The sequence below is a fragment of the Eptesicus fuscus genome, chromosome 11 (genome assembly GCF_027574615.1).
Source record: "Eptesicus fuscus isolate TK198812 chromosome 11, DD_ASM_mEF_20220401, whole genome shotgun sequence".
Lineage (NCBI taxonomy): Eukaryota > Metazoa > Chordata > Mammalia > Chiroptera > Vespertilionidae > Eptesicus > Eptesicus fuscus.
In genome coordinates, this window is record NC_072483.1 from 8,882,578 (window position 1) to 8,909,200 (window position 26,623).

A 26,623-nucleotide genomic window follows, 5' to 3' on the forward strand; every position below is an offset into this window, starting at 1 on the left:
AACAGAAGGTATTGATAAAAAAATAAAAATAAAATAAAAGCTAGGTATAATAGGGGAAGTTTCAAGGTAAGAATTGTAGCTTTTGAGAACAGAGAACAGACTGACGGTTGCCAGAGGTGAGAGGGGCTAGGGTACTGGGTGAAAAAGGTGAAGGGAATAAAAAGTACAAATTGGTAGTTGCAAAATAATCAAAGTACAGCATAGGGAATATAGTCAATAATCCTAGATAATAAAGAGGTAATATGCAAATTGACCATCACTCCAACACACAAGATGGCCGCCCCCATGTGGACACAAGATGGCTGCCACAAGATGGCCAGCAGGGGAGGACAGTTGTGGGCGATCAGGCCTGCAAGGGAGGGCAGTTAGGGGTGACCAGGCCTGCAGGGGAGGGACAAGGCCTGCAGGGGAGTGCAGTTGGGGGAGACCAGGCCTGCAGGAAAGGGCAGTTAAGGGTGACCGGGCCAGCAGGGAACGGCAGTTGGGAGCAACCAGGCCTGCAAGGGAGGGCAGTTGGGGGTGACCAGGCCTGCAGGAAAGGGCAGTTGGGAGGAACCAGGACAGCAGGGTAGGGCAGTTCGGGGTGACCGGGGCAGTTGGGAGCAACCAGGCCTGCAGGGGAGGGCAGTTGAGGGCAACCAGGCCTGCAGGGGAGGGCAGTTGGGGGACCAGGCCTGCAGGGGAGGGCAGTTGGGGGGACCAGGCCTGCAGGGGAGGGCAGTTAGTGGTGACCAGGCCAGCAGGGGAGGGAAGTTGGGGGGACCAGGCCTGCAGGGGAGAGGTGGGAGGGACAAGGCCTGCAGGGGAGGGCAGTTAGGGGTGACCAGGCCTGTAGGGGCGGACAGTTGGGGGGGGACCAGGCCTGTAGGGGTGGACAGTTAGTGGTGACCAGGCCGGCCAGGGAGCAGTTTGGCGTCGATCAGGCTGGCAGGGGAGTGGTAAGGGGGTGATCAGGCTGGAAGGCAGAAGCGGTTAGGGGCAATCAGGCAGGCAGGCAGGTGAGAGGTTGGGAGCCAGCAGTCCTGGATTGTGAGAGGGATATCCCAGATTGGAGAGGGTGCAGGCTGGGCTGAGGGACACACACACCCCCCCTCCCCGTGCACGAATTTCGTGCACCGGGCCTCTAGTATTGTAATCTTACCTTATAATAGAGAAACATGCAAATTGACCGCACCTCCGCTATGCCCATGATTGGGCCTGCCAGAGGCTGGGGGCGGGACTCCAGGTGGCCCATCCGGCCGTTGGGAAGACCAAGATGGCTGCGGGCAATCCAGTAAGTTCCGGGGGTCTGAATGGCGATAGCCACCAGCGGGGGCGGGTCCGGGCCGAGCCCGGGGTGTCAGCATGGCGATCGCCACCAGGGGGGGCGGGTCCGGGCCAAGCCCGGCGCTCCCCAGGGTGTCAGCATGGCGATCGCCACCCGGGGGGGCGGGTCCGGGCCGAGCCCGGCGCTCCCCGGGGTGTCAGCATGGCGATCGCCACCCGGGGGGGCGGGTCCCGGCCGAGCCCGGCGCTCCCCGGGGTGTCAGCATGGCGATCGCCACCCTGGGGGGCGGGTCCGGGCCGAGCCCGGCGCTCCCCGGGGTGTCAGCATGGCGATCGCCACCCGGGGGGGGGCGGGTCCGGGCCGAGTGGCGATCGCCACCCGGGGGGGCGGGTCCGGGCCGAGCCCGGCGCTCCCCGGGGTGTCAGCATGGCGATCGCCACCCGGGGGGGCGGGTCCGGGCCAAGCCCGGCGCTCCCCGGGGTGTCAGCATGGCGATCGCCACCGGGGGCGGCGGGTCCGCTCCGAGCCCGGCGCTCCCCCGGGTGTCAGCATGGCGATCGCCACCCGGGGCGTGTCCGGGCCGAGCCCGACGCTCCCCCGGGTGTCAGCATGGCGATCGCCACCCGGGGGGGCGGGTCCCGGCCGAGCCCGGCGCTCCCCGGGGTGTCAGCATGGCGATCGCCACCCGGGGGGGCGGGTCCGGGCCGAGCCCGGCGCTCCCCGGGGTGTCAGCATGGCGATCGCCACCCGGGGGGGCGGGTCCGGGCCAAGCCCGGCGCTCCCCGGGGTGTCAGCATGGCGATCGCCACCGGGGGTGGCGGGTCCGCTCCGAGCCCGGCGCTCCCCCGGGTGTCAGCATGGCGATCGCCACCCGGGGGGGTGGGTCCGCTCCGAGCCCGGCGCTCCCCAGGGTGTCAGCATGGCGATCGCCACCGGGGGGGCGGGTCCGGGCCGAGCCCGGCGCTCCCCGAGGTGTCAGCATGGCGATCGCCACCCGGGGGGGCGGGTCCGGGCCAAGCCCGGCGCTCCCCGGGGTGTCAGCATGGCGATCGCCACCCGGGGTGGCGGGTCCGCTCCGAGCCCGGCGCTCCCCGGGGTGTCCGCATGGTGATCGCCACCGGGGGGGCGTGTCCGGGACGAGCCCGGCGCTCCCCGGGGTGTCAGCATGGCGATCGCCACCCGGTGGGGCGGGTCCGGGCCGAGCCCGGCGCTCCCCGGGGTGTCAGCATGGCGATCGCCACCCGGGGAGGCGGGTCCGGGCCGAGCCCGGCGCTCCCCGGGGTGTCAGCATGGCGATCGCCACCGGGGGGGGCGGGTCCGGGCCGAGCCCGGCGCTTTCCGGGGTGTCAGCATGGCGATCGCCACCGGGGGGGGGGGGGGGGGGCGGGTCCGGACCAAGCCCGGCGCTCCCCGGGGTGTCAGCATGGCGATCGCCACCGGGGGGCGGGTCCGGGCCGAGCCCGGCGCTCCCCGGGGTGTCAGCATGGCGATCGCCACCCGGGGGGGCGGGTCCGGGCCGAGCCCGGCGCTCCCCGGGGTGTCAGCATGGCGATCGCCACCCGGGGGGGCGGGTCCGGGCCGAGCCCGGCGCTCCCCGGGGTGTCAGCATGGCGATCGCCACCCTGGGGGGCGGGTCCCGGCCGAGCCCGGCGCTCCCCGGGGTGTCAGCATGGCGATCGCCACCCTGGGGGGCGGGTCCCGGCCGAGCCCGGCGCTCCCCGGGGTGTCAGCATGGCGATCGCCACCCGGGGGGGCGGGTCCGCTCCGAGCCCGGCGCTCCCCGGGGTGTCAGCATGGCGATCGCCACCCGGGGGGGCGGGTCCGGGCCGAGCCTGGCGCTCCCCGGGGTGTCAGCATGGCGATCACCACCCGGGGCGTGTCCGGGCCGAGCCCGGCGCTCCCCCGGGTGTCAGCATGGCGATCGCCACCCAGGGGGGCGGGTCCCGGCCGAGCCCGGCGCTTTCCGGGGTGTCAGCATGGCGATCGCCACCCTGGGCGGCGGGTCCGGGCCGAGCCCGGCGCTCCCTGGGGTGTCAGCATGGCGATCGCCACCAGGGGGGGCGGGTCCGGGCCGAGCCCGGTGCTCCCTGGGTGTCCGCATCCATGGCCACCCGGGGGGCGTGTCCTGTCCGAGCCAGGTGCTGCCGGGTGTCAGCATGGCGATCGCCACCCGGCGGGGCGGGTCCGGGCCGAGCCCGGCGCTCCCCCGGGTGTCAGCATGGCGATCGCCACCCAGGGGGGCGGGTCCCGGCCGAGCCCGGCGCTTTCCGGGGTGTCAGCATGGCGATCGCCACCCGGGGGGGCGGGTCCGGGCCGAGCCCGGCGCTCCCCGGGGTGTCAGCATGGCGATCGCCACCGGGCGGGGCGGGTCCGGGCCAAGCCCGGCGCTCCCTGGGTGTCCGCATCCATGGCCACCCGGGGGGCGTGTCCTGTCCGAGCCAGGCGCTGCCGGGTGTCCCGGGTGGCCATCGCCACCCTAGGGGGGCGATTTGGGCGGAGCCATGCGTTCCGAGGGCATCTGGGGGCCATTGCCACCCTAGGTTGGGCGTGGCAGGACTCGCCCAGCCCCTCCCAGGGTCCCTGGGAACATTGCAGGCATGTGGTTGCTGAGACCCAGACCAGGCCTCTGGCCACAGATTCATAGCTTTGCAGAGACCTAGGGCAGGGATCTGCTTCATCTGCAGAGAGACAGAGGTTCTGCAGTGCCCCCAAGACGTGGGTGGGCCCAGCCAGGGATCAAGGGGCATGGAAGGACTCCTGGCAGAGGGGCAAGGACCCTCACTCCTGAGGCGGGGGTTGAGGGATGGAGCCACCTCAGTGGAGGGGTGCTGCACTGCAGGGTACTGAACTGACTGAGGTGATTCAGAGAAGCTCCCAGTGCTAATGGGCCTTGCTCAGGCGGCCTTCACACTTCAGAGGCAGTGACTACTGCTCCTGCCTTCACCCAAAAGCAAGCTCGCTACACCCTGCCCCATAGCAGAGCATGCCTAGGCAGTGAGGGGTACGCCTTCCACCTGCTTCGGAGAAGGCGGGGCAGTAAAGAATGGGGGGAGAGGAAAGAATGTGGAGCATCTGCAATGAAGAGGTGCTTGAGAAAGAGGCTGGGAAGCCTGACTGGAAGGTTTGTTCTGTTTGCTGGGCCGCTGCCCCTTAGGAAGCGCAAAGAGCATGGCTCTGAGGGCTTCCTGTGTGCTCTGAGGGCTTCCTGAGTCAAGTTCCACAGCCAACTGGAATTGGCCTCAGTTTCCTGGTCTGTAAAATGGATGAAGCCTGTCCCAGTGCCTTCACTGAGCTTTGATGGCCAATTGAGATACTATATAAAGAAAATGAGGGAAGAAGTGAGAAAGAAAAGGACGGACAAAAAAACACAAAAGAAAGACTGAAAGGAACCTGTAAACCCATTGTCACTTAAATAGGGAATATAGTCAATAGTGTTGTAATGATGGTATGATGCCAGGTGGGTACTAGAAATATCGGGGAACACTTTGTAAAGTATATGATTGTCTAACCACTATTCTGTAACTAATATAAAACCTGAAACCAATACAAAATAATGTTGAATGTAAAGAAATGAAAATTGGAGTGAAATTTTTATAAATTTCAAAGTTTAAATAAAAGCTGTAAAGGAAGGAAGGGGAGAATAAAAAGTGTTTTTCATTTTGCCACTTCATTAAAAAGACAGTTGTCTTTATGTGATGCTTTTATACTTTTCTAAGTCATTATCTCATTTTAATTTCTGGGCAACTTAAAGACAAGGTAAGTATTCCCTCCACTATTCAAAGAAAGGAAATCTTGGTGTCTGGTCCTAATGATTCAATCGTCAAGCCCTTATTGTAAAGCAGGGTTAGTAAAATTTTCTGTGCAGGGTCATATCTATACTAATAAAAGCCTTGGGGGTGATCAGGCCAGCAGGGGAGGGTATTTGGGGGCAATCAGGCCCGCAGAGGAGCAGTTAGGGGTCAATCAGGCAGGTAGGTGAGCGGTTAGGAGCCAGCAGTCCCGGATTGTGAGAAGAATGTCCAACTGCAGGATTAGGCCCGATTCCTGTGTGGAATCGGGCCTAATCCTGCAGTTGGACATCCCCCGAGGGGTCCCATATTGGAGAGGGTGCAAGCTGGGCTGAGGGACACACACACCCCTCCCCAGTGCACGAATTTCGTGCACCGGGCCCCTAGTATTGTAATAACTATATATTGTGCCAGGTGGGTACTGAAATATTGGGGGAAACACTTTGCAAAATACAGTGAGTGGCCAGATTATTATGATCTCTTAACACATAATAATCTGGCCACTCAGTGTATATCCTATATAATAAAAGGCTAATGCAAATTGTCCCCTCGACCAGGAGTTCGACCAGCAGGCAGGCCGGCCAACTGCCCATGTCCCCTCCCCCTGGCCAAGCTGGTTGGACCCCACCCATGCACGAATTCATGCACTGGGCCTCTAATACACACACACACACACACACACACACACACACACACACACACACACAGTGGCCAGATTATTATGCATTCAGAGATTATAATAATCTGGCCACTCAGTGTATATGATTTGTCTAACTACAATGCTGCATAACTGAAACTAATTCAAATAATATTGATGTTAACTGTAATTGAGATAAAAAAATCATAAAAGTACAAGCACAGCATGTTAACATTACTTGTGAATTTCTCACAAAGACCAGAAGGGGGAGCCAGTGGTTCAACTTGTATGCTAGAAGGCATGCATCCAGGAAGCTGAGGAGTTGAGGAGCACAGGCAAGGGGAAAATGGTCCTTGATAAGAGCACTGACCATCTCTGGGCTTATTATTTATCTCTGAGATGGCAGGAGGTCCTTGGGGGGCGGGGAAATAAAAGAATTACTGTCCATTGCTTAAGGACAGATAAGAAGTTAATAGCTGCTGTGATACTCAAGCACATATTTTACTCAGTTTCTGTTTATTTTTGTTGACTAACAACATAGGCCTAAGATACAAGTTATAAGGCCGTGAGGAAGTAGAACTGTATTCGATTATATTGCTGTTCAAAAATCATTCTCCACCCTTCCCATTTGACATTAAGCTTGGCTGTATGACTTGCTCTGGCCAATAAAATATGAATAGAAGTGGTATGCTTCTCCTTTTGAAAGGGAGCTTTAAGAAACGGCTCTGGACTCATTATGCTTCTCTTTTTCCTCAGCCATGATCAGCCACATCCCAAACAGGGGCTGGTGTCAGTCTGGGTCCTGGAATAAAAAAGACATGGGTCGAGGCAGTCGATCCATGATGTACATATGGTATAAGAAAAAAATAATCTGTGTTGCAAGTCACTGTAAGTGGGGTAATTTGCTATACTAATAGCATGCTTTAGCTCAAGATAACTAATACACAGATTACTGCTGCAGTGGCCCTTAGATACATATGCTCTTCCTTGGTAGAGAAGCTGTGAACTTAGAGGCTTGCTGCTAAATACCTGGTGACTATTAGTAGGGAACTAAAAATCTGATTAGTGCCAAGGAAGTCAGAGGGATTAATAATGAATGGTGTAACTCTATGTCCTCCAGGGAGGGTTCCTCAATGAGAATTATAGTCCTTCTGAAATTGTATAAGCCACTATAAAATATAATAATTAAATAAGTAGATAAACAAGAATGCCCACTCAGTCTAACTTTCTACAAAGAAGGCTGCAGAGCATAAAATGCTCTCAATTCTGATAAACCTGTTATACTGCATCAGAGAATACACCTCTCCTTTTTAGCAAAAGCTTCTTAGAGGTCTATCCTGATGGCCAGGGATTCCAGATACCAAACATACTAGTTTATATTCTACTAGAGGCCTGGTGCACGAAATTCGTGCATGGAGGGGGGTTGTCCCTCAGCCCAGCCTGTATCCTCTCCAATCTGGGACCCCTCAAGGGATGTCCGACTGCCCGTTTAGGCCCGATCCCTGGGATCAGGCCTAAATGGGCAGTCGGACATCCCTCTCACAATCCAGGACTGCTGGCTCCCAACTGCTTGCCTGCCTGCCTACCTGACTGCCCCTAACCGCTTCTGCCTGCCAGTCTGATCACCCCCTAACCACTCTGCTGCCAGCCTGTTTGCCCCCAACTTCCCTCCTCTGCCGGCCTGGTCACCCCTAACTGCCCTCTCCTGCAGGGTTGATCACCTCCAACTGCAGTCCCTTGCAGGCTTGGTCCCTCTCAACTGCCCTCCCTTGCAGGCCGGGTGCCTCCCAACTACCCTCTCCTGCTGGCCATCTTGTGGTGGCCATCTTGTGTCCACATGGGAGCAGGATCTTTGACCACATGGGGGCAGCTATATTTTGTGTTGCAGTGATGATCAATCTGCATAGTACTCTTTTATTAGATAGGATAGAGGCCTGGTACAGGAGTGGGGGCCAGCTGGTTTGCCCTGAAGGTTGTCCCTGATCAGGGTGGGGTTCCCTTGGGGCGTGGGTTGGCCTGAGCGAGGGGCTTGTGGTGGTTTGCAGGCAGGCCACGCCCCCTGGCAATGCAAGCGGAGGCTCTGATATCTGGAATTTATTTTCCTTCTACAATTGAAACTTTGTAGCCTGGAGCAGAGCCAAGCCGGGGGCTCCCTCTGAGGCCCGCAGGCATTTGTGTTGGGGTTATAATTGAAACTTTGTTGCCTTAAGCGGGTGGGCCCGGCCAGAGTGTGTGGAAAGCTTTGCTTCCCCTGTTGCCGCTGGCAACCCTGGCCTGCTCTCTCAAGCTCCATTCTGGTGCCATTTGTTTGAATTTGTTTACCTTCTATAATTGAAACTTTGTAGCTTGAGTGGAGGCTTAGGCCTGCAACGGCTGGCAGAAAGCCTGGCTTCCTCTGTTACCTAGGAAACCTTGCTCTCTGTGGCTGTAGCCATCTTGGTTTGGGTTAATTTGCATACTCGCTCTGATTGGATGGTGGGTGTGTCGGAGGTATGGTCAATTTGCATATTTGTCTATTATTAGATAGGATTAGTTTCAACTGCTAAGAAACCACGCCTCTAAGATTCAATACAATCTAATGCTGTGGGTCCAAAGAAATGTTCCCACAGATTAGAATACAAACATGGATGTTGTGCTACAAGGGATTAAGAAAGATGAAGATGGACATCCCTTGGCAGAGCCTCACAAATGTGACATTTCTAAAAAGCAGTTGATTAAAAGCCTCCAAGACTTTACAAAAACCCAAAGTCTCTGAATTCCACATATTTCTATCCATAGGTCTCATTCCTTACTTAGGCAAGGTGAAGATAAACTTTTCCTAATTTTGTATTCAGCTGTCATATTCAGGAAGCATTTAGCTTCAAACTAAAAGTCTATAGGGAAGAGTGTAAGGGCTGAGGTCAGATAGGAATGGAGTCAGAGTGACTTTCTTTATTCTTGGTCCACTAATAGGCTAAATATAGTGCCAAAATATGGTACAAGGACAAACTGATGCCCAATCTGTAGAGTAACAGCTCAGTGAGCCAAACCTGGTGGGTCTGGGCATAACAATGGCGATGCTCAGTTACAAGAGAGGGGCAGCACTGGCATTACAGGACATTTTGCTAAAACCGTTGAATCTGCATTTCTGAGGTAAGATAAGGCATATATGGCAAAAAAGCTTGAGAAGTGATTTTTATTATGTACTTCTGAATAGAAATCACTGTCCTAGGATAGTGGTCGCAAATTTACAGATTGTGAAACAATTTTGGCCAACATACATTTGGCTCATCCATTGTTTTTGTAAAATGTGAGTTAATTGACATTAAAAATTACATGCATGCAAATATGGATTTCCAGAATGAAAAGTTTGGAACTTCTGGAAAGAATGGACCTAAATTGTAAGTTGTCAACCACTGGACAAAGCCAAGGGGTAGCTGCTGCCTTTAAATGGGTCATGGGCATTCAAGTCCACATAAATCCCACCCTGTGTTACTTGTCAGACTCCAGTGGGTATTTGAGTCTAACTCTCCTTTAAACATTCCTAGCTACAGGAAGACACCAATAGGAAGAGAACACAAGCATACAGGTTCGGGTTGGCATTTAAGCCAAATTCTAAAGAAAAAGTGAAGAGAATGGAATATAGACAGAGGATCAGCCAAGATGTAACAGAGGAAAGAATATAATTTTGGGTTTCAGAACATGGGCTATCTACCTTCCTTTATGGTTTTGTATAATTTTCTTGTTAAAATAACTTCTCAGAGGATGGTAGACAGGTTCTCGACATGCATGGTTGCTATTAGGGCTAGGATGCTTGGGGAAGCTTCTACAAACTATGTGCTCTCCCAGTAATCCCAGTAACTGCTTTCCCTTTCTACGTTTCCATTTCAATAACCAAACTATTTCTCCAACTACATACCTGTTTACCTACCTACCTAAAATACAGTCTCTAAAAATAATTAAGGATGCCAACATAGACTACTGAAATTCATATTTTGGACAAAGGTTATCAATTACATTTTAAAGACATACTCCAAAAGTATTAACTCAATTTATGGTAACTTCCTTCTACACATCTACTGTACAGCTGTCATATTACTCACCCAGTTATCTAGAAAGATGACTTTCATAGGTAAGCCATGCATTATAAATGTAAATTATATGTTTAAATAGTGTCATGAAACAGGCCAGTTCTAAAAAAATATATACCATTTCTAGGCCAAAAGAATTCACACCCCAAAATAAAAAACAAAACAAAACAAACAAACAAACAAAAACTGCTAAATATAACAGAATGAACAGACATTATATACATTGTAAGAACAGCCAAGCAGCGTAGCGGAAGACAGCCCCATTAGAAGTAACAGCTGGCACCCTGAAAGAAGGGACCTATAACTTAACAAGAAGGCCAGCATTCGCTATCAGGTGGCTTGGACAGGACTAGGGAAATAGAAACCAAAGAGAAAGGTTGGGATCAGAGGTGTGGCTGGAGTCTTACAAGTAGAGATAATATCATTTGGCTTTAAAGTAAGAGTTGGAAAAGATTTCATAGGAAGAATATAGAAAAAAATGACACCCCAAAGGATACTTATAAAAAGAAAAATGAGCAAGATAAACTCTGAAAATTGTGAATTAAAAAAATATGCTAAAGGTTTAACTGTACATAAATACCTTTCATAGAAGCATAAAGTTTATTCTAATTTAAGATTAGAAAACAAACAGAAACCACATTCTTAGTAGACACTAATATAAACTTACCAGGAATAACAGCTCCCTTTAAACTCTTATTTTTAGGGTACATACCAGGAGCTCATATCCTATTCAACTATAATCACTAGTGTCACCCAGTCTTCACTGGGCCTTTAACCCTACTGTACTTACATTACATAAAATACAGATAAAATTCTGGTTCAAAATTCAGTCTTTCTCAACACTGGCTAATTTATAGTGACATTCAGAGTATTTCAAAGTAAACACCACTTCAGACTGATTGCTAATGAGGTCCCAGACCTGAGATTCAGGGGTTCAACCAAATCTTAGCTGCCAAATGCAAGTAGTGGAGACTTGCCAGAGATGGAGGGCAGGTAAGTATACTGCAGTGATAGCAGACTGGGGACCTGCAATTAGTCTTGTCATAAGTACAACATCTAAGATGGTGCATCCTCTGAGTCCCTAGGGCTTGATACTTCCTTCCATCCACACCCTCTTTGGTTCTTTTATTTCCTTGTCCTAGAGCAGCCTAGTATTAGCAGGTTCATAGTATACTGCTAGACATAATCAAGACTGGCATGGGAACTGGGCTAAGCTGAGTCTGGAGATGAAGTTATTTGTGCTAACAGCTCAGAGGAACAGAGAGGGAAGGCAAATCTTTGAGGACTAAGCAGAAGAACTGAAGAGGTACAAACAAAGCTGTGGTGACTCATTAGATAAGACTAGAATGGGACAGGCCAGAAAAAAATGGCTCAGGGAAATGGACTTAATACTTGAGGATTATGAAGTCTGCACAGAATTTTTCATGATTAGGGACCTAAGGTCAAAGTTGAGAATTTAGGGGTTTCATCATTGTGTTCAATCAGACATCCACACTTCAAACATGCCAACAGATGAATGGTTGACACATACTTAAAGTTACCAGTATAAATCCCCCAAAATATTAACTGAAAAAGTTATATAATTATTATAGTTAATATCTACTAAGCGTTTTTTTCCTCTGCTGAACTATGCATCTCATTAATTGTTTACAGCAATTCTATGAGGTAGTTATTATCATCCTGTTTTTATAGGTGTGGAGATTGAGGCTTACAGAGATAAAATAATTCCCCTAAGGTCACATAACTAATTATGTGGTAGAACAAAGTTTTAAACCCAGTATGAATCCAAACCCTGTGCTCTTGTTCTTAAATATTATTTTTTTGAATTGATTTTTTTTTTAGAGAGAGGAAGGTATATATATAGAAAGATAGATTTGTTATTCTATTTATTTATGTATCCCTGATTGATCCTTGTATGTGCCCTGACCAGGGATTGAACCCACAACCTTGTTATATTGGGCTGACACTCTAACCAACTGAGCTACCTAGCCAGTGCCATAGTGCTTTTAACACTATGTTACAGTTGTACCTCAAAGAAAACAACTGCAAAAAGCAGGAGCAAAGTTGTTTTATTTTATTTTTATTATTTGTTTTTTAAATTACATTTATTAGGATGACATCCTACATAATAGACAAATATGCAAATTGACCGTACCTTCGCTATGCCTGCAATTGGCCAGGAGGCGCGGGGGGGCGGGACTCGGGGTGGCCGATTGGGCCGGTGGGACGCTGAGCTCATGTCGCCAGCGGCGGCTCGAGCTCAGCACCTGCGCCATGGCTGTGCTGCCACAGAAGGGGCCTCTGGGGCAGCGAGCTCATGTCCCACCGTGGACCATCAAAAGCGGGGGAGCTGGGTGCCTGTCCGCTCAGGCACCAGGCCTTTCAGAAGCCGCTGGTGGGGCGGAGGCTTCTGAAAGGCCTGGTGCACCAGCAGACAGGCACCCAGCTCCCCCTCGATTGAAAGCAAAAGCGTGGGAGCTGGGTGCCTGTCTGCTCAGGCACCAGGCCTTTCAGAAGCCTCGGCCGCGCTGGAGGCTTCTGAAAGGCCTGGTACACCAGCGATCAAAAGCAAAAGCGTGGGAGCTGGGTGCCTGTCCGCTGGTGCACCAGGCCTTTCAGAAGCCTCAGCCGCGCTGGAGGCTTCTGAAAGGCCTGGTGCACCAGCGGACAGGCACCCAGCTCCCCCCCTACACGTGCATGATTCAATCATGCACTGGGCCTCTAGTCCTATATATAAAAGCCTAATATGCTAAGTGTCTGGTTGTCCCTTCAAACAATCAAAGCATAATATGCTAAGGCCGCTCAAACGTTCGCTATGACGTGACTGACCACCAGAGGGCAAACAGTGGACTGGTCGAACAGTTGCTATGACATGCACTGACCACCAGGAGGCAGACACTCTAACTGGTAGGTTAGCTTGCTGCTGGGGTCTGGCCAATCGGGACTGAGTGAGACGGCTGGACACGCCATGGAGCCCTCCTGCGGTACCTCCCCAGCTGGCCAACCTCCCGCGTCCCTCCCCGGTCCCGATCGTGCACCAGTGGGGTCCTTCGGCCTGGCCTGCGCCCTCTTGCAATCTGGGCTGAGGGACCACCCTGCCCCCCCAGTGCATGAATTTTGTGCACTGGGCCTCTAGTTAGTTAATAAGATCCTATAGGTTTTGAGTGAACATTTCTACGATACATGATCTGTATATTACATTGTGTGCCCACCACCTATAGTCAAATTGTTTTCCATCATCCTATTTTGGCCCCCTTTTCCTTTTACTACCCCGCTCCGTCTTCCCTCTGGTAACCACCATACTGTTGTCTGTGTCTATGAGTTTCAGTTTTATAAGCAAAGTTATTTTAAATCAGGGGTTTCCAAATATTTTGTAGCAGTGAACTCTTTTATTCAAACAAAGTGTTTCAAATGAAAACCCAACTTAAACAACAGACAAAAGCTAAGCAATCCTCTTACTTGACAGTATCTGAGGCCTCAATAGACCTATATTTTATCATTCCATTTGGTTATAAGTGGTAATATTGTTATATTTAAATTCTAATACAAACTATTTATATTTAAATGAACAAATTGCAAGATCAGTAGAAACCAGGACCAGCGTCCTTATTTATTTTAATTAGTAATATATTTCTAACTCAATGATTTTAATATATTCAAAACCAATAATATGCCTAAAATAATCCAAAGATGGGTGGAAACCAGACTTCAAAACATACACTGTTCAAAATTTACCTACATAAAAAATTCTATGGACAAATTACTACCTGTGTTAACTTTTGTATGTTTAGAAAAAAGAAAGGGGAAGACAGGAATCTACAGATGACCCTTAAACAATGTGGGGGGTTGGGCACTGACCCCTGCACAGTGGAAACTTCAGCTATCCCTTGGTATCCACAGAAGATTGGTTCTAGGACCCTTGCGGGTACCAAAATCCATAGATGTTCAATCCCTTATATAAAAATAGAGGTCCGGTGCACGAAATTTGTAGGGGAAATGGGAGGGTGAGGAGGGTTCCCTCAGCCCAGCCTGCACCCTCTCGCAATCCGGGACATCCCTCTTGCAATCCGGGACCGCTGGCTGCTAACCGCTCACCTGCCTGCCTGCCTAATTGCCCCTAACCACTCTGCCTTCCTGCCTCATCACCCCTAACCACTCGCCTGCCAGCCTGATCACCCTTAACCACTCGCCTGCCTGCCTGATCGCCCCTAACTGCTTATCCTGCCTGCCTGATCGCCCCTAATCGTCTCTGCCTGCCTGCCTGATCACCCCTAACCGCTTGCCTGCCTGCCTGATCGCTCCTAACCACTCGCCTACCTGCCTGATTACCCCTAATCCCTCTGCCTGCCTGCCTGCTTGCCCCTAACCACCTCTGCCTCAGCCCCCGTGGCTTTGTCAGAATGTCGTTTGGCTGTCTAGTCTAATTAGCATATTATGCTTTTATTATTATAGATGGTCTAAGGGCAATGTATACAGCCAGCCCTTCTCATCTGCAGACTTCCCACTGTGGACGGAAAATACTATTTCAGTATGGGTCTTACAGATTCAGTGACATTTTCCTAGAGCACCTATAATAACTGCTTTGCTGATCACTCTATCTACTCTACCATCTTTTCTTTAATCCTGATTACATTCACTATATCTTATACCCCTTTCTCTTTCTCAACAATTAATGAATCTTCTTACCTATCTATGTATCTTATAAAGTATTTTACTTTTATCCTAATTCTCACACTGTATTTTTACTTGCATATGAACTGCATTATATAAAGCAATAAGTCCAGATGTTGCATATTAATGAGGGGAAAGCATTTTGTAAACTGATGACATATAAATACTGACTTATGAAGTTGAATATGTATATCAGTATGAATATGAAACAAGAATGAATTTTAAACATAATGTGCACATTATTTTCACATTATTATTTCAGTGTGACAGTCATCTTACTTAGTTCTCATCTGCTACTTAATGTTTCCAAACTGTCTAGTCATCTCATGGGTCCCTTTCTGAAAAATATTTTTAAAAACTATATCTTTCACTATCTTACTGACTACCACAGTGCTATAGTATCTGCAGAAATATTTAAGTGTATGTACTAAAAGTTCAAGAACATACTGAGTCCATGAAATAATGGAGATTTCTTTTTGGTGAGGGGAGCACCAAGAACTCTCAGAGACAAATAAGCACATTTACAAATATATAAAATTTTAAAACATTGCAAAAATAAAATCTTGTATCAAATACCCTAATTTCCAAGAATATTTCAAGTGAAACAATTTGGGGTATTATTATTTATAAGAAGGAAATTGAACAGGAAAAGGTCTTACGGTGATGATTCCAGAATGATGCTGTTAGCTTGTGTTGAAGATGGAGATCTGTGATTCACAAATACTTCGCTTGGGGAAATGTGAACCACATGGTCTACCAAATGACCAACTGAAGATGGTCGTAACCGGGGTCCCTCTTGTGTGAATGCAGAATTTCGACTACACAAAGAGGAAGAAAACTGAGTAAAATGTGCTTTAATTCCATTTTTAAAATGTTATTTATATATTTCCTTCAAAAAGTGGGTATGAGCTTTTAAGACTAACCACATCAACTACTCAGAGTCTCTGACAAAAACAGTGTGACATAAACAGAAAGAACACAGAATAAGAAATCAAAATCTAAGCTATAGACAATCATCTACCACAAGGATTTTACCTAGTTAGTCATCTATTATCTTTACCAACCTCAATGTTTCTAGGTTTTAGTTACTACAACTTGGTGACTTAATCAGCACTACTCATAAAATAAAGTGATAGAATAAATGATTCAGAAATATCTTCTTGTTTGAATTATTTTTTCATTGTATATTGCATTGTGCGCCCACGACCCACAGTCTAATAACAGTCTTCCATCACCATATACTTGGCTTCCTTTTCCCTTTACTACATTCCCCCTTCCCTCTGGTAACCACCATACTGTTGTTTGTGTCAATGACTTTCAGTTTTATATCCCACATCTGAATGAAATCATATGGGTCTTAGCTTTCTCTGACTGACTGATTTCACTTAGCATATTCTTTTTGAATTCTTATGAATGTTTTTTTATTTATGGGACTTTATTTACTTCCTACGAATAAATACTGAATAACATATTTCTATCCTCATACATGACATGGTCACATGAATTACTGTCACTATTATTAATTATGCTATCTAACATTTGAGTACTTATTGTATGCATTTTGTGCTAGGCATTATTCTAAGCATTTTACATACTTCACCTCATTTAACTTACATAACAATACTATAAGACTATTATTATAAATATAATTTTGTAGATAAAGGAAATGGGACAAAGAGATTAATTTGCTCAAAATTCCAATGTACAGTGACTCTAGGACCCATGCTCTTAACCCCTATACTGTACTGTCTCTTTAAAATTTAGAAAAAAGCCAATCTTTTCAGATCATACCTAAAATTGTTTTATTAATTAGAGCTACTGCTAATTAATTCAATCATCTAGTTTAAATTTCTTGTTCCTGGTCACAAATGGATAAATGGCTGGCTGGAAAAGGGCCCAGAAAAAGAAATTTCTGGATATTCTTCTAACAAGTTAATTATCCTTTGAATACAAACAATCTCTTTTAAAGAAAGATGATTTAGCAACCTGCAATAAGCAAGACAGAAACTTTTTAGTCTATTTTTTCTAATAATAAGAAAGACATCTAGGAATTAGGTATCATTCTGTGAACCCCAACTTTTGATGTATACTTTATTGGCAATATGGTAGAAGTGTATTCGTTGGCTCACAAACATCTACCAGTGACACAACTTTAATGTAGTGTACACTTATTGGACATTAATGTGTATGAGATACTTTTAAAGAAAGACTTCTTCAAATATTGTATTCCATACCAAAATTCAAATATTTTGTATATCAACCTATGGGTTAACAAGATCTGTCAATGTACTGACTCACATCCGTTTATTAGTATCTTAATTACATATACATATTACAACACATTTGTTAGCATTATAAAATGAAGATAAAATCTTTGGCTGGTACAAGTTGATGTTATTATTACTATCTACACCGAAGTATACAGCATTTGTGAGCAATCCTAGAGTATAACTCATAAACAGAAAGTGCTGAATAACACAGCTTCTTAGCATAGCTATGGCCAAGCTTGCAGGAACTGATGTTGGAAATCCCTCTTTCTAGACCATAGAAAATGGCAGAGCAGTGGCTGGGGTAGGAGTTTAAGTAAGAGAATCATAGTCACTTAGAATTTTCAGACAATGTATGCTCCTTCAGAAATTCTATTGGAGATCCACATGGAAAAGGATGACGTCAACAACAACCATATTCTCATATTTTAAGTCTAGTAGCAGATTTTGATTTATTGGTTAGGGACCCTTAATTTAAAAGTTGACTGTGTAAGAAAGTGAGCATTCTTGCTGAAGGCTCTACTACCTCATCTGATGGGAGGCTATTATTCCATGCCACTTACACAATGAGCTAGACTAGAGGCTCAGAGAAAGGCTAAGAGGAAATAATGATCTGCAGTAACAAAAATCATATCTAACCAAAGTTTAAATAAGAAATATTTACATATTTTGATCAAGTAATGGACATATACAGTCAATAATTTAGAAATGAGAAAAATGAACACCTGATGTGAGTCTGCACTTACTGATTAGGTGTCCCAGGCGGAGATCGTGATGGAAGGCTTTGTGTTTCCAACCTGTCATCAGATACTGAATTTCTGCTTACTACTTCCCAATCCATTAATTTTCGTGCCAAGGGTCTACTTGGGGATCTGCCAAAATAATTTAATATGTAAAATTTTTTAATTTTATGCACCAAACTATAAACCAAAACTTAGAATTTGTATTAACATATCATATTCTAGATGAGTAAACATAGTTTACTTTTAAGAAATTACTGTAGTCGAAGGCTATTTATCAAATACTTTCCTAAGAAAGTAAATCTGCTTTATATTAAGGAAGAAAAAATAAGCCAGAAAAAGTAGGAGAGAGAATAGGGAAAAGGAGAAAAAGAAAATAAACAAGAATAAAAAGGAGAAAAGGAAAAAGCAAGGGAATAGATGGCTATCAAAAGTTTTCTCAAATATTATCAAAATTGTAGATGGTGCCTCTTCCTATCCCAAAGTCTCTGAAACCCTTGGATGTATTAAATAATTCCTAACATATTATCTCCTGAATGTCCTTAAATTCAAACCCTGATCCTCTGCCTCAGGGAGGACAGGGCAAAAATGATAGCTATGTATAGTACATTTTATTTGTATTTTTTTCCTTCTAATATGTAGTAGGCCAGTGGATATTTTTCTTTTCTTTCTTTTTAAATTATAAAGGCAGGGTTTATTAAAACACATTATTTATTTATTTATTTACTTATAAATTCTTTATTGTTGAAAGCATTATATATGTCTCCTTCCCCTCCTCACTGACCTCTCCCTGTCAGTTTAGAAGGTTAACTATTCTGTCTCATGGTGGGAAATAAAAGAATATGTTTTGTTACCTACTTATATATTGTCAGCTATCATCTTTTCAGAAAAGATATTAATCTTTGCAGAGATTAAACACCCTCAGAATTTTATGTAAGTTAACAACTAAAGTCTTTTTTATATGCAAATTCAAATAGTGGCCAAAATTCATGGAAAATATATGACATCTATTTAAATTTTAGTTTTTTGAGATGCAGAGCTAATATGGAGGCTAATATTATGAATTAAACTACTTGTATAAAAAACACATAATAAATTATCTTATGAACTGGTAGTTTTATATTTGAATAAGAAAGTCACTGAAAAAAAAAAATAAAGAAATTCACTGAAGAACACAGAGAAAGAATGGACTAAAAAACATGTAACAATAACCAAGAGTACTCAATAAGATTTATGTACAAACCAGGAAGCACATTTGAACTTATATTTACTTTCTTAGTATTCTAATCTCTTCTCTATTCGCCTGTTTATTTTCTACAGTATTTTACTAGTCTTATTCTTTTAAAGTTACTATATTGTCTTGTATTTTATTTCTACCTATTTTAAATCCCAGAAAATATTATTGGGTTGGCATTCTTTTATATATATTTACATATTTCTCCCATTACATTAGTCTTTATTTCCATATTTCTCTCTTGAATTATTTTCTTTTGCAAAAACAAACAAACAAACAAAACCAAAAAAGCAAAAAAAAAAAAACAAAAACACAAAAAAAACCCCAACCCCAAAAACAAACAAACCACAACAAAAAACCATGATCGGTGGGGACCCTAAATCCTAATTTTGACCTTACAACTAGTATCTACGTTATTAGTACAATGTATAATCTTAAGGTCCTTTACTACCTCCTGAATTTTATAATATACGAGTATCTGTTTTCTGTGCAATGTTTTAGTCTATTAATTTTACTAAAGCATGAGTAACTTAATTACTTATGAATCCAAACCACACAAATGTATCTTTTCATGTATTTATAGCTAAAGCCTTTTTAGTTTGGCCTAATGACATCTCCTTAATATAAGAACATTTGCTAGGAGATGTAAATGTTATCAATTTAAAAAAAAAGGATGTTGACTCAGATTTCATTTTTTCATAAGTAAATTTGAAGTTTTTAAAGCATGAACTTTAGCATTTATGGCTCTCTTATGAATGCTAATTCTTAATGTTAAACTATTCTTTCTCATATATTAAACTACTAAATGTAAACTGTAAGAAACTTTACTAACTATAGCTAGGAGATCAACTACTTTCATTTTCTAAGAAAGGAAAAAAAGTCATTTGAAAGTGGAAAAAATCCAGTTATACTCACCTAGTATAAAGCGTCAGAACACTTGACTGTTGTTAATAAACTAAACATGGTTGTAAATGCTTTGCATTTAAAGCTAAATTTCAGGTATTTTATTTTATTAACAGTTTTAACCTCAGAGACCCACCCACTCAGACTTGCTGTCTATGTTTCCTGTTGAGTGTGGAAATTTCAGAGAAAAAAATACCACACTTCATCAGTGTGTTTGCAATGTGGTAAATTCATATTCTGACCATGGCAACTCAATTTTCTGTTGCATGAGAACATTCTTTTGCTTTCTTCTTAGATATTATATGACAATTAAAAAAGTGTAAAAGCAATTCAAAGAGTTGATATATAAGTAAAACACAGTTAACTTATTTATTATTGCTGAAGAAAAACCAACCTTAAATGAAAAGTCAAAGGAGAAATCTGTTCTATTTATATTGCCAACTCTAGAATTCTCTAATACTTTAACAGAATGAGTGAATTTAATAATTGCTAAAACCATTTCAGTATTTTGGTAGATGTGCATCAGGTCACCACAACAAGTTTCTGATATATTATAAAAACCACCCCAGAAAAGCTTAATCTTTCACTATTAACACCTGTACCAGGTGATGACCTATTACTTCAAAGAGGATTCATATAATTCTGGCATGACAAGAGAAATAGGACGGCTATTTGAGTTTTATGGTATTGGAATGGTAGCTTTACTATTCAGTGAATGATATATATCTGTCTTATAAAATCACCTTTTAAACAATTTCACATTTTAATAATGCATATACAAAATGAAGAACTAAGACTCAGGTATAACTGCATATTTCTAGAAATCTGATATGATCAAAATATTAAAACATTAACACTTACAAGAAAGTTATTTGCATGTGATACTAACATTAATATATAAATACAGCTATGACTTGGTACTCATATTAGATCATCACACTACAGTAGAAGTAGTTATCAAATCGTGTTCAACATTTTTATAAATATCAAGTGAATAAAGTTTAAGTTTCTTGTTAGGAAAATAATGTTAGTATTTTGTTATGATGCAGTTTTAACAGAAAAGAATCAGAAAAACATTTACTTTGATTTTAACAAGTTTCAAAGGAGTGTTGTAAATAAGTTAAGAGCTAAAACAAATACATTTTTAATTAAAACAACAAAATTGATAGGATGTAAACTCTTTCTCAAGAGCAATTTCAAGGAAAATAATTTCAAATTAACATTTTACTGTGCAGGTCCTTAGTAATGTCTAACTGGAAACAGGGTATCCAGGATTGTAAAAGGGAGGATTCTGAGTAATTTCAGTAGCTACGTCCACTAAGGTAGGCATCTCTGTGTTCTCACGGTCTTTTTTTCTCCTTTCCAAAATGACCAAACCACCAATATAACACCAATATTTAGTAGTATATTTAATAGAGAAACAGAATATTTTCCTCACAAATCTAAAAATAATAAATCAACTTCAAAACTTTTTTTGAACAAATGCTGAATTACATCATTCAAAGTGAAGAGTCAACTTGTCACAGCAAAATGGTATAGCTCTAACTAGCTAAATCCTTCCTATATCAAGGCATTTTCATTGATGGCATTCCTGTAGGGTGGATTATTCACAGACCAATCAGGATAGGATGAGGGTAAGCCAGGAAGGAAGAAAACAAGTGCAGTAAATGTTATTGTTCAAACACATATAAATCATGTATTAATGACACACACACACACACACACACGCACGCACGCACACTAGAGGTCCGGTGCGCGAAATTCGTGCACGGGGGTTGTGTCCCTCAGCCCAGCCTGCATCCTCTCCAATCAGGGACATCCCTCTCACAATCCAGGACTGCTGGCTCCCAACTGCTCGTCTGCCTGCCTTTCTGATTGCTCCTAACCACTTCTGCCTGCCAGCCTGATGACCCCCTAACCACTCCCCTGCCAGCCTGATTGATGCCTAACTGCTCCCATGCCAGGCTGTTTGCCCCTAACTGCCCTCCCCTGCAGGCCCGGTCACCCCCAACTTCCCTTCTCTGCCAGCCTGGTCACCCCTAACTGCCCTCCCCTGCAGGCTTGATCACCCCCAACTGCCCTCCCTTACAGGCTTGGACCCTCCCAACTGCCCCTCCCCTGCTGGCATGATCACCCACAACTGCCCTTCCTTGCAGGCCTGGTCCCTCCCAACTTCCCTCCCGTGCTGGCCATCTTGTGGCAGCCATCTTGTGTCCACATGGGGGCAGTCATCTTTGACCACATAGGGACAGCCATCTTGTGTGTTGGAGTGATGGTCAATTTGCATATTACTCTTTTATTAGATAGGATATATATATATATATATTTTTGTTTCCAATATTCTTACACCAAGGAACTTATACTATTATTTTAAATTTATTTTTATAAGCATTCAGGGCATAGTACTGGCAAAGCCTCAGATACCCTTAGTAATGACTTGGACTCTGGAGGCATGGAAGTCCCAGGGTAAGGGGAAGAATTCTAAAGTTATATCTACAGTTTAGGATAAAAGGATTTAACAATTTACTGACATTATAAATGATTGTAGATTTTTCAACATTAAAAAAATACCCAAGGATATAAATGACGGCAGAGTAAGTGGATGCTACACGGACATGGTCCCAGGAACAAACTGGTATTACAACTAAAATACAGAAAAACTTCCTGAATAATCAACAGAAAACTCGCAGGAGAGAACCCTGACACCTGAGGACCGAAAGTGGAGACTGCATAGAGACTGGTAGGAGGGGTAGAGGCAAAAGGGCTGGACGGTTGCCCAGAGACAGCAAATGAAGACCCGGAGAGATAGCTCAGATGTGGGGGCTTGCCACTGAGAACTCTGGGATCTAATCCTGAAGCTGGGCACCCCAGCAGAGAGCACCAAAACGGAGGAGGATAACCACATAACATCAGGCTGTGAAAAGCAGCAGGGTGCTGTCTGCCAGAGTGTAACAGATGAAAACATGGGTCATTCACAAACATAGACCACATGTTAGGATACAAAACAAGTCTCTACAAGGCCAAGAAGATTGAAATCATATCAAGCATCTTCTCAGATCACAGTGACATGAAATTAGAAATCAACTACAGTAAAACACCCCAAAATATTCAAACACTTGGAGGCTATATAGCTTGTTATTAAACAATGAATGGGTTACCAACGAGATCAAGAAAGAAATAAAAAACTTCCTAGAAACCAATGAAAATGAACACACAACAACCCCAAATCTCTGGGACATAGCAAAAGCGGTACTGAGAGGGAAGTTCATACATAGCATTACAGGCATACCTCAAAAAACAAGAAAAAACAGCAATAAACTATTTAACCCTACAACTTAAAGAACTAGAAAGAGAACAACAAGAAAAGCCCAAAGTAAGTAGAAGGAAGGAAATAATAAAGAATAGAGCAGAAATAAATAACATAGAGACTAAAAAAAACAATACAAAAAAAAAATCAATGAAACCAAGAGCTGGTGCTTTGAAAGGATAAACAGAGTTGATAAACCATTAGCCAGACTCATCAAGAAATAAAGAGAGAGGACCCAAATAAACAAGATCAGAAACGAAAGTGGAAGAGTAACCACTGACACCACAGAAATACAAAGGATTGTAAGAATACTATGAACAACTATATGCCAACAAGCTGGACAATATGGATGAAACAGAAAAATTCTTAGAAAAATACAGTCTCCCAAAATTGAATCAGGAAGAATAAAAAAATCTGAATATGCCAATAACAACAGATGAAATAGAAGCAGTAATAAAAAAAACTCCCACCAAACAAAAGCCAAGGTCCAGACAGCTTCACAGTGGGATTTTATCAAACATTCAAAGAACTAACACCTATACTCCTCAATCTATTTCAGAAAATCCAAGAGGAAGGAACACTTCCAAACTCTTTTTATGAGGCCAGCATTATCCTAATACCAAAACCAGATAAAGACACTACAAAGAAAATTACAGGCCAATATCCCCGATGAACATAGATGCTAAAATCCAACAAAAAATTAACAAATCACATCCAGCAATATAGTAAACAGATCACACACCACATTTATTCCGAGGATGCAAGACTGATACAAAATTTGCAAATCTATAAATGTGATACATCACATAAATTGAAAGACAAAAGTCACATGATCATAATGATATATGCAGAAAAAATATTTGACAAAATCCAATACCCATTTTTGATAAAAACTCTCAGCAAAGTGGGAATAGAGGGAGCATATCTCAACATGACAAAAGCGATATATGACACACATATAGCCAATATCATACTCAATGGGCAAAAACTAAAACCATTTCCCCTAAGTACAGGAACAAGACAGTGATGCCCACTCTCACCACTCCTGTTCGACATAGTACTGGAAGTGCTAGCCATAACGCTCAGTCAAGAAGAAATAAAAGGGATCCAAATTGGAAAAGAAGAAGTAAAACTGTCATTATTTGCAGATGACATTATATTGTACATAGAAAACCCCAAAGACTCCATCAAAAAACTACTAGACTTAATAAATGAATTCGGCATTATAGCAGGATACAAAATTAACACCCAGAAGTCTATGGCTTTTCTATATACCAATAATGAACTCACAGAAAGAGAAACTAAAAAAAAAACAACCCAATTTATCATTACAACAAAAAAAATTAAGGTACCTAAGAATAAACTTAACTAAGGAAGTTAAAGACCTGTACTCAGAAATACAGGACATTGAAAAAAAGAGATAGAGGAAGACATAAACAATGGAAGAATATACCGTTTTTATGGATTGGTAGAACCAACATAATTAAAATGTCCATACTCCCCAAAGCAATCTGTACAGGCAATGTAATCCTCATTAAGATAACGACAGAATATTTCACAGACCTAGAACAAACTCTCCAAAAATTCATATGGAAAAACAAAACAAAACCTGAATAGCTACAGCCATCTTGAGAAAGAAGAACAATGTTGGAGGGATCACAATACCAGTTAGCAAGCTATACTACAAAGCCACTGTTCTCAAAACTGCCTGGTACTAACACAAGAACAGACATATGACCAATAGAACAGAACAGAGAACCCAAAAATCGACCCAAGCCATTATGCACAATTAATATTTGCAAGAGCATACAATGGAGTCAAGACAGTCTCTTCAATAAATGGTGTTGGGAAAATTGGACAGATACATGCAAAAAAAAAAAAAAAAATGGAACTAGACAAGCAACTTACACCATACACAAAAATGAACTCAAAACGGACAGAGGACTTAAATGTAAGACAGGAAAATATAAAAATCTTAGAAGAAGCCATAGGCAGCAAAATAGACATTTGTTGTAGCAATATCTGTACTGATACAGCTCCTAGGACAATGGAAACTAAGGAGAAAATAAACAAATGGGACTACATCAAAATAAAAAGCTTCTGCACAGCAAAAGAAACCATCAACAAAACAACAAGGAAGCCTACTGCATGGGAGAACATATTTGCCAATGTTATCACCGATAAGGGTTTAATCTTTAAAATTTACAGGGAACTCATACAACTTAACAAAAGGAAGGTAAACAATCCAATAAAAAAATGAGCCAAGGACTTAAATAGACACTTTTTGAAAAAGGACCTACAGAAGGCCAAGAGACATATGAAAACATGCTCAACGTCACTAATCATCTGAGAGATGCAAATCAAAACAACAATGCGGTACCATCTCACACCTGTCAGAATGGCTATCATCAACAAATCAACAAACGACAAGTGTTGGCGAGGATGCGGAGAAAAAGGAACCGTCGTGCATTGCTGGTGGGAATGAAGACTGTTGCAGCCACTGTGGAAAACAATATGGAGTTTCCTCAAAAAATTAAAAATGGAACTCCTATTTGACTCAGTGATCCCACTTCTAGGAATATATCCCAAGAAATCAGAAACACCAGTCAGAAAGGATATATGCACCCCTATGTTCATAGCAGCACAATTTACAATAGATAAGTTTTGGAAACAGCCTAAGTGCCCATCAGCAGATGAGTGGATTAAAAAACTGTGCTACATCTACACAATGGAATACTATGCTGCTATAAAAAAGAAGGAATTCTTACCATTTGCAACAGCATGGATGGACTTAGAGAGCATTATGCTAAGTGAAATAAGCCAGTCAGAGAAAGATAAATATCACATGATCTCACTCATTTATGGAATATAATGAACAACATAAACTAATGAACCAAAATAGAGCCAGAGGAAATAAATATTTTAGAATATAATAAAAGTAATCCTGTTATATGCATATTTTTAATATTTCCTACAACTTTTGTGATATTATACTATGTTAGTATAGTTTTGGTAATACTATATTTAAAATCTTTTTTTCTTGATTTTTATTTCATGTAATATTATATTTAAAATAATTTTTCTTGAAATTAATGTTTATTGCATGTAACATTATTATACTTAAAATAATTTTTCTTGAAATATTAATGCTTATTGCATGTAAAAATAAAATACAAAAAAAAACCCACAAAAAAGAAAAATGCCTATGATATGTTAAATGATAAAAACAAGCAACAAAAAGTATAAAACAGCCTGGCGATGGTTCAACAATGACCTATGGACCAGGAGGTCACTGTTCAATTACTGGTCAGGCATATGTCCAGGGTTGCGGGCTCGATCCCCAGTGTGGGGCGTGCAAGAGGCAGCTGATCAATGATTCTCTCTCTTCATTGATGTTTCTATCTTTCTTCTCCCTCTCTCTTTCTCTCTGAAACCAATAAAAAAAAAGTACTTAAAAAGTATAAAACAAATTTTAATGCAAATAAAATATATACACGCATTTATCCCTGTGAGTATATGCATAGCAAAATCTTGACTAGTAAATACCAAAATTTTTTTAAATGATTGTATAAGTGGTGAGGGGGTCACATTTTTTCCTAATACTACTTGGCATTGTTAGTTTTTATATATATCTATATTTTTTGTTTATTTATCTAGTTTTCATGTTTTAAAGTTTTTATTTTTAAAAAGTAAGTTTCTTAGATTTAATAATGCAGTTAGTTTTTCAAAAATAGTGAAT

The 26,623-nt window shown here is 43.4% G+C and overlaps 1 protein-coding gene across 1 annotated transcript in view; it reads right to left on the minus strand.

Moving 5' to 3' along the window:
* The window catches only part of PTPN4 (protein tyrosine phosphatase non-receptor type 4), a 246,720-nt gene that overhangs the window by 48,471 nt on the left and 171,626 nt on the right, over positions 1 to 26,623 (minus strand). The window contains exons 15-16 of the mRNA XM_054723364.1: positions 17,447 to 17,572; positions 15,093 to 15,251 (exon numbers count right to left, since the gene is read on the minus strand). Coding sequence (XP_054579339.1) covers positions 15,093 to 15,251; positions 17,447 to 17,572 — 285 coding nt within the window. The remainder of the gene's footprint in view (positions 1 to 15,092; positions 15,252 to 17,446; positions 17,573 to 26,623) is intronic.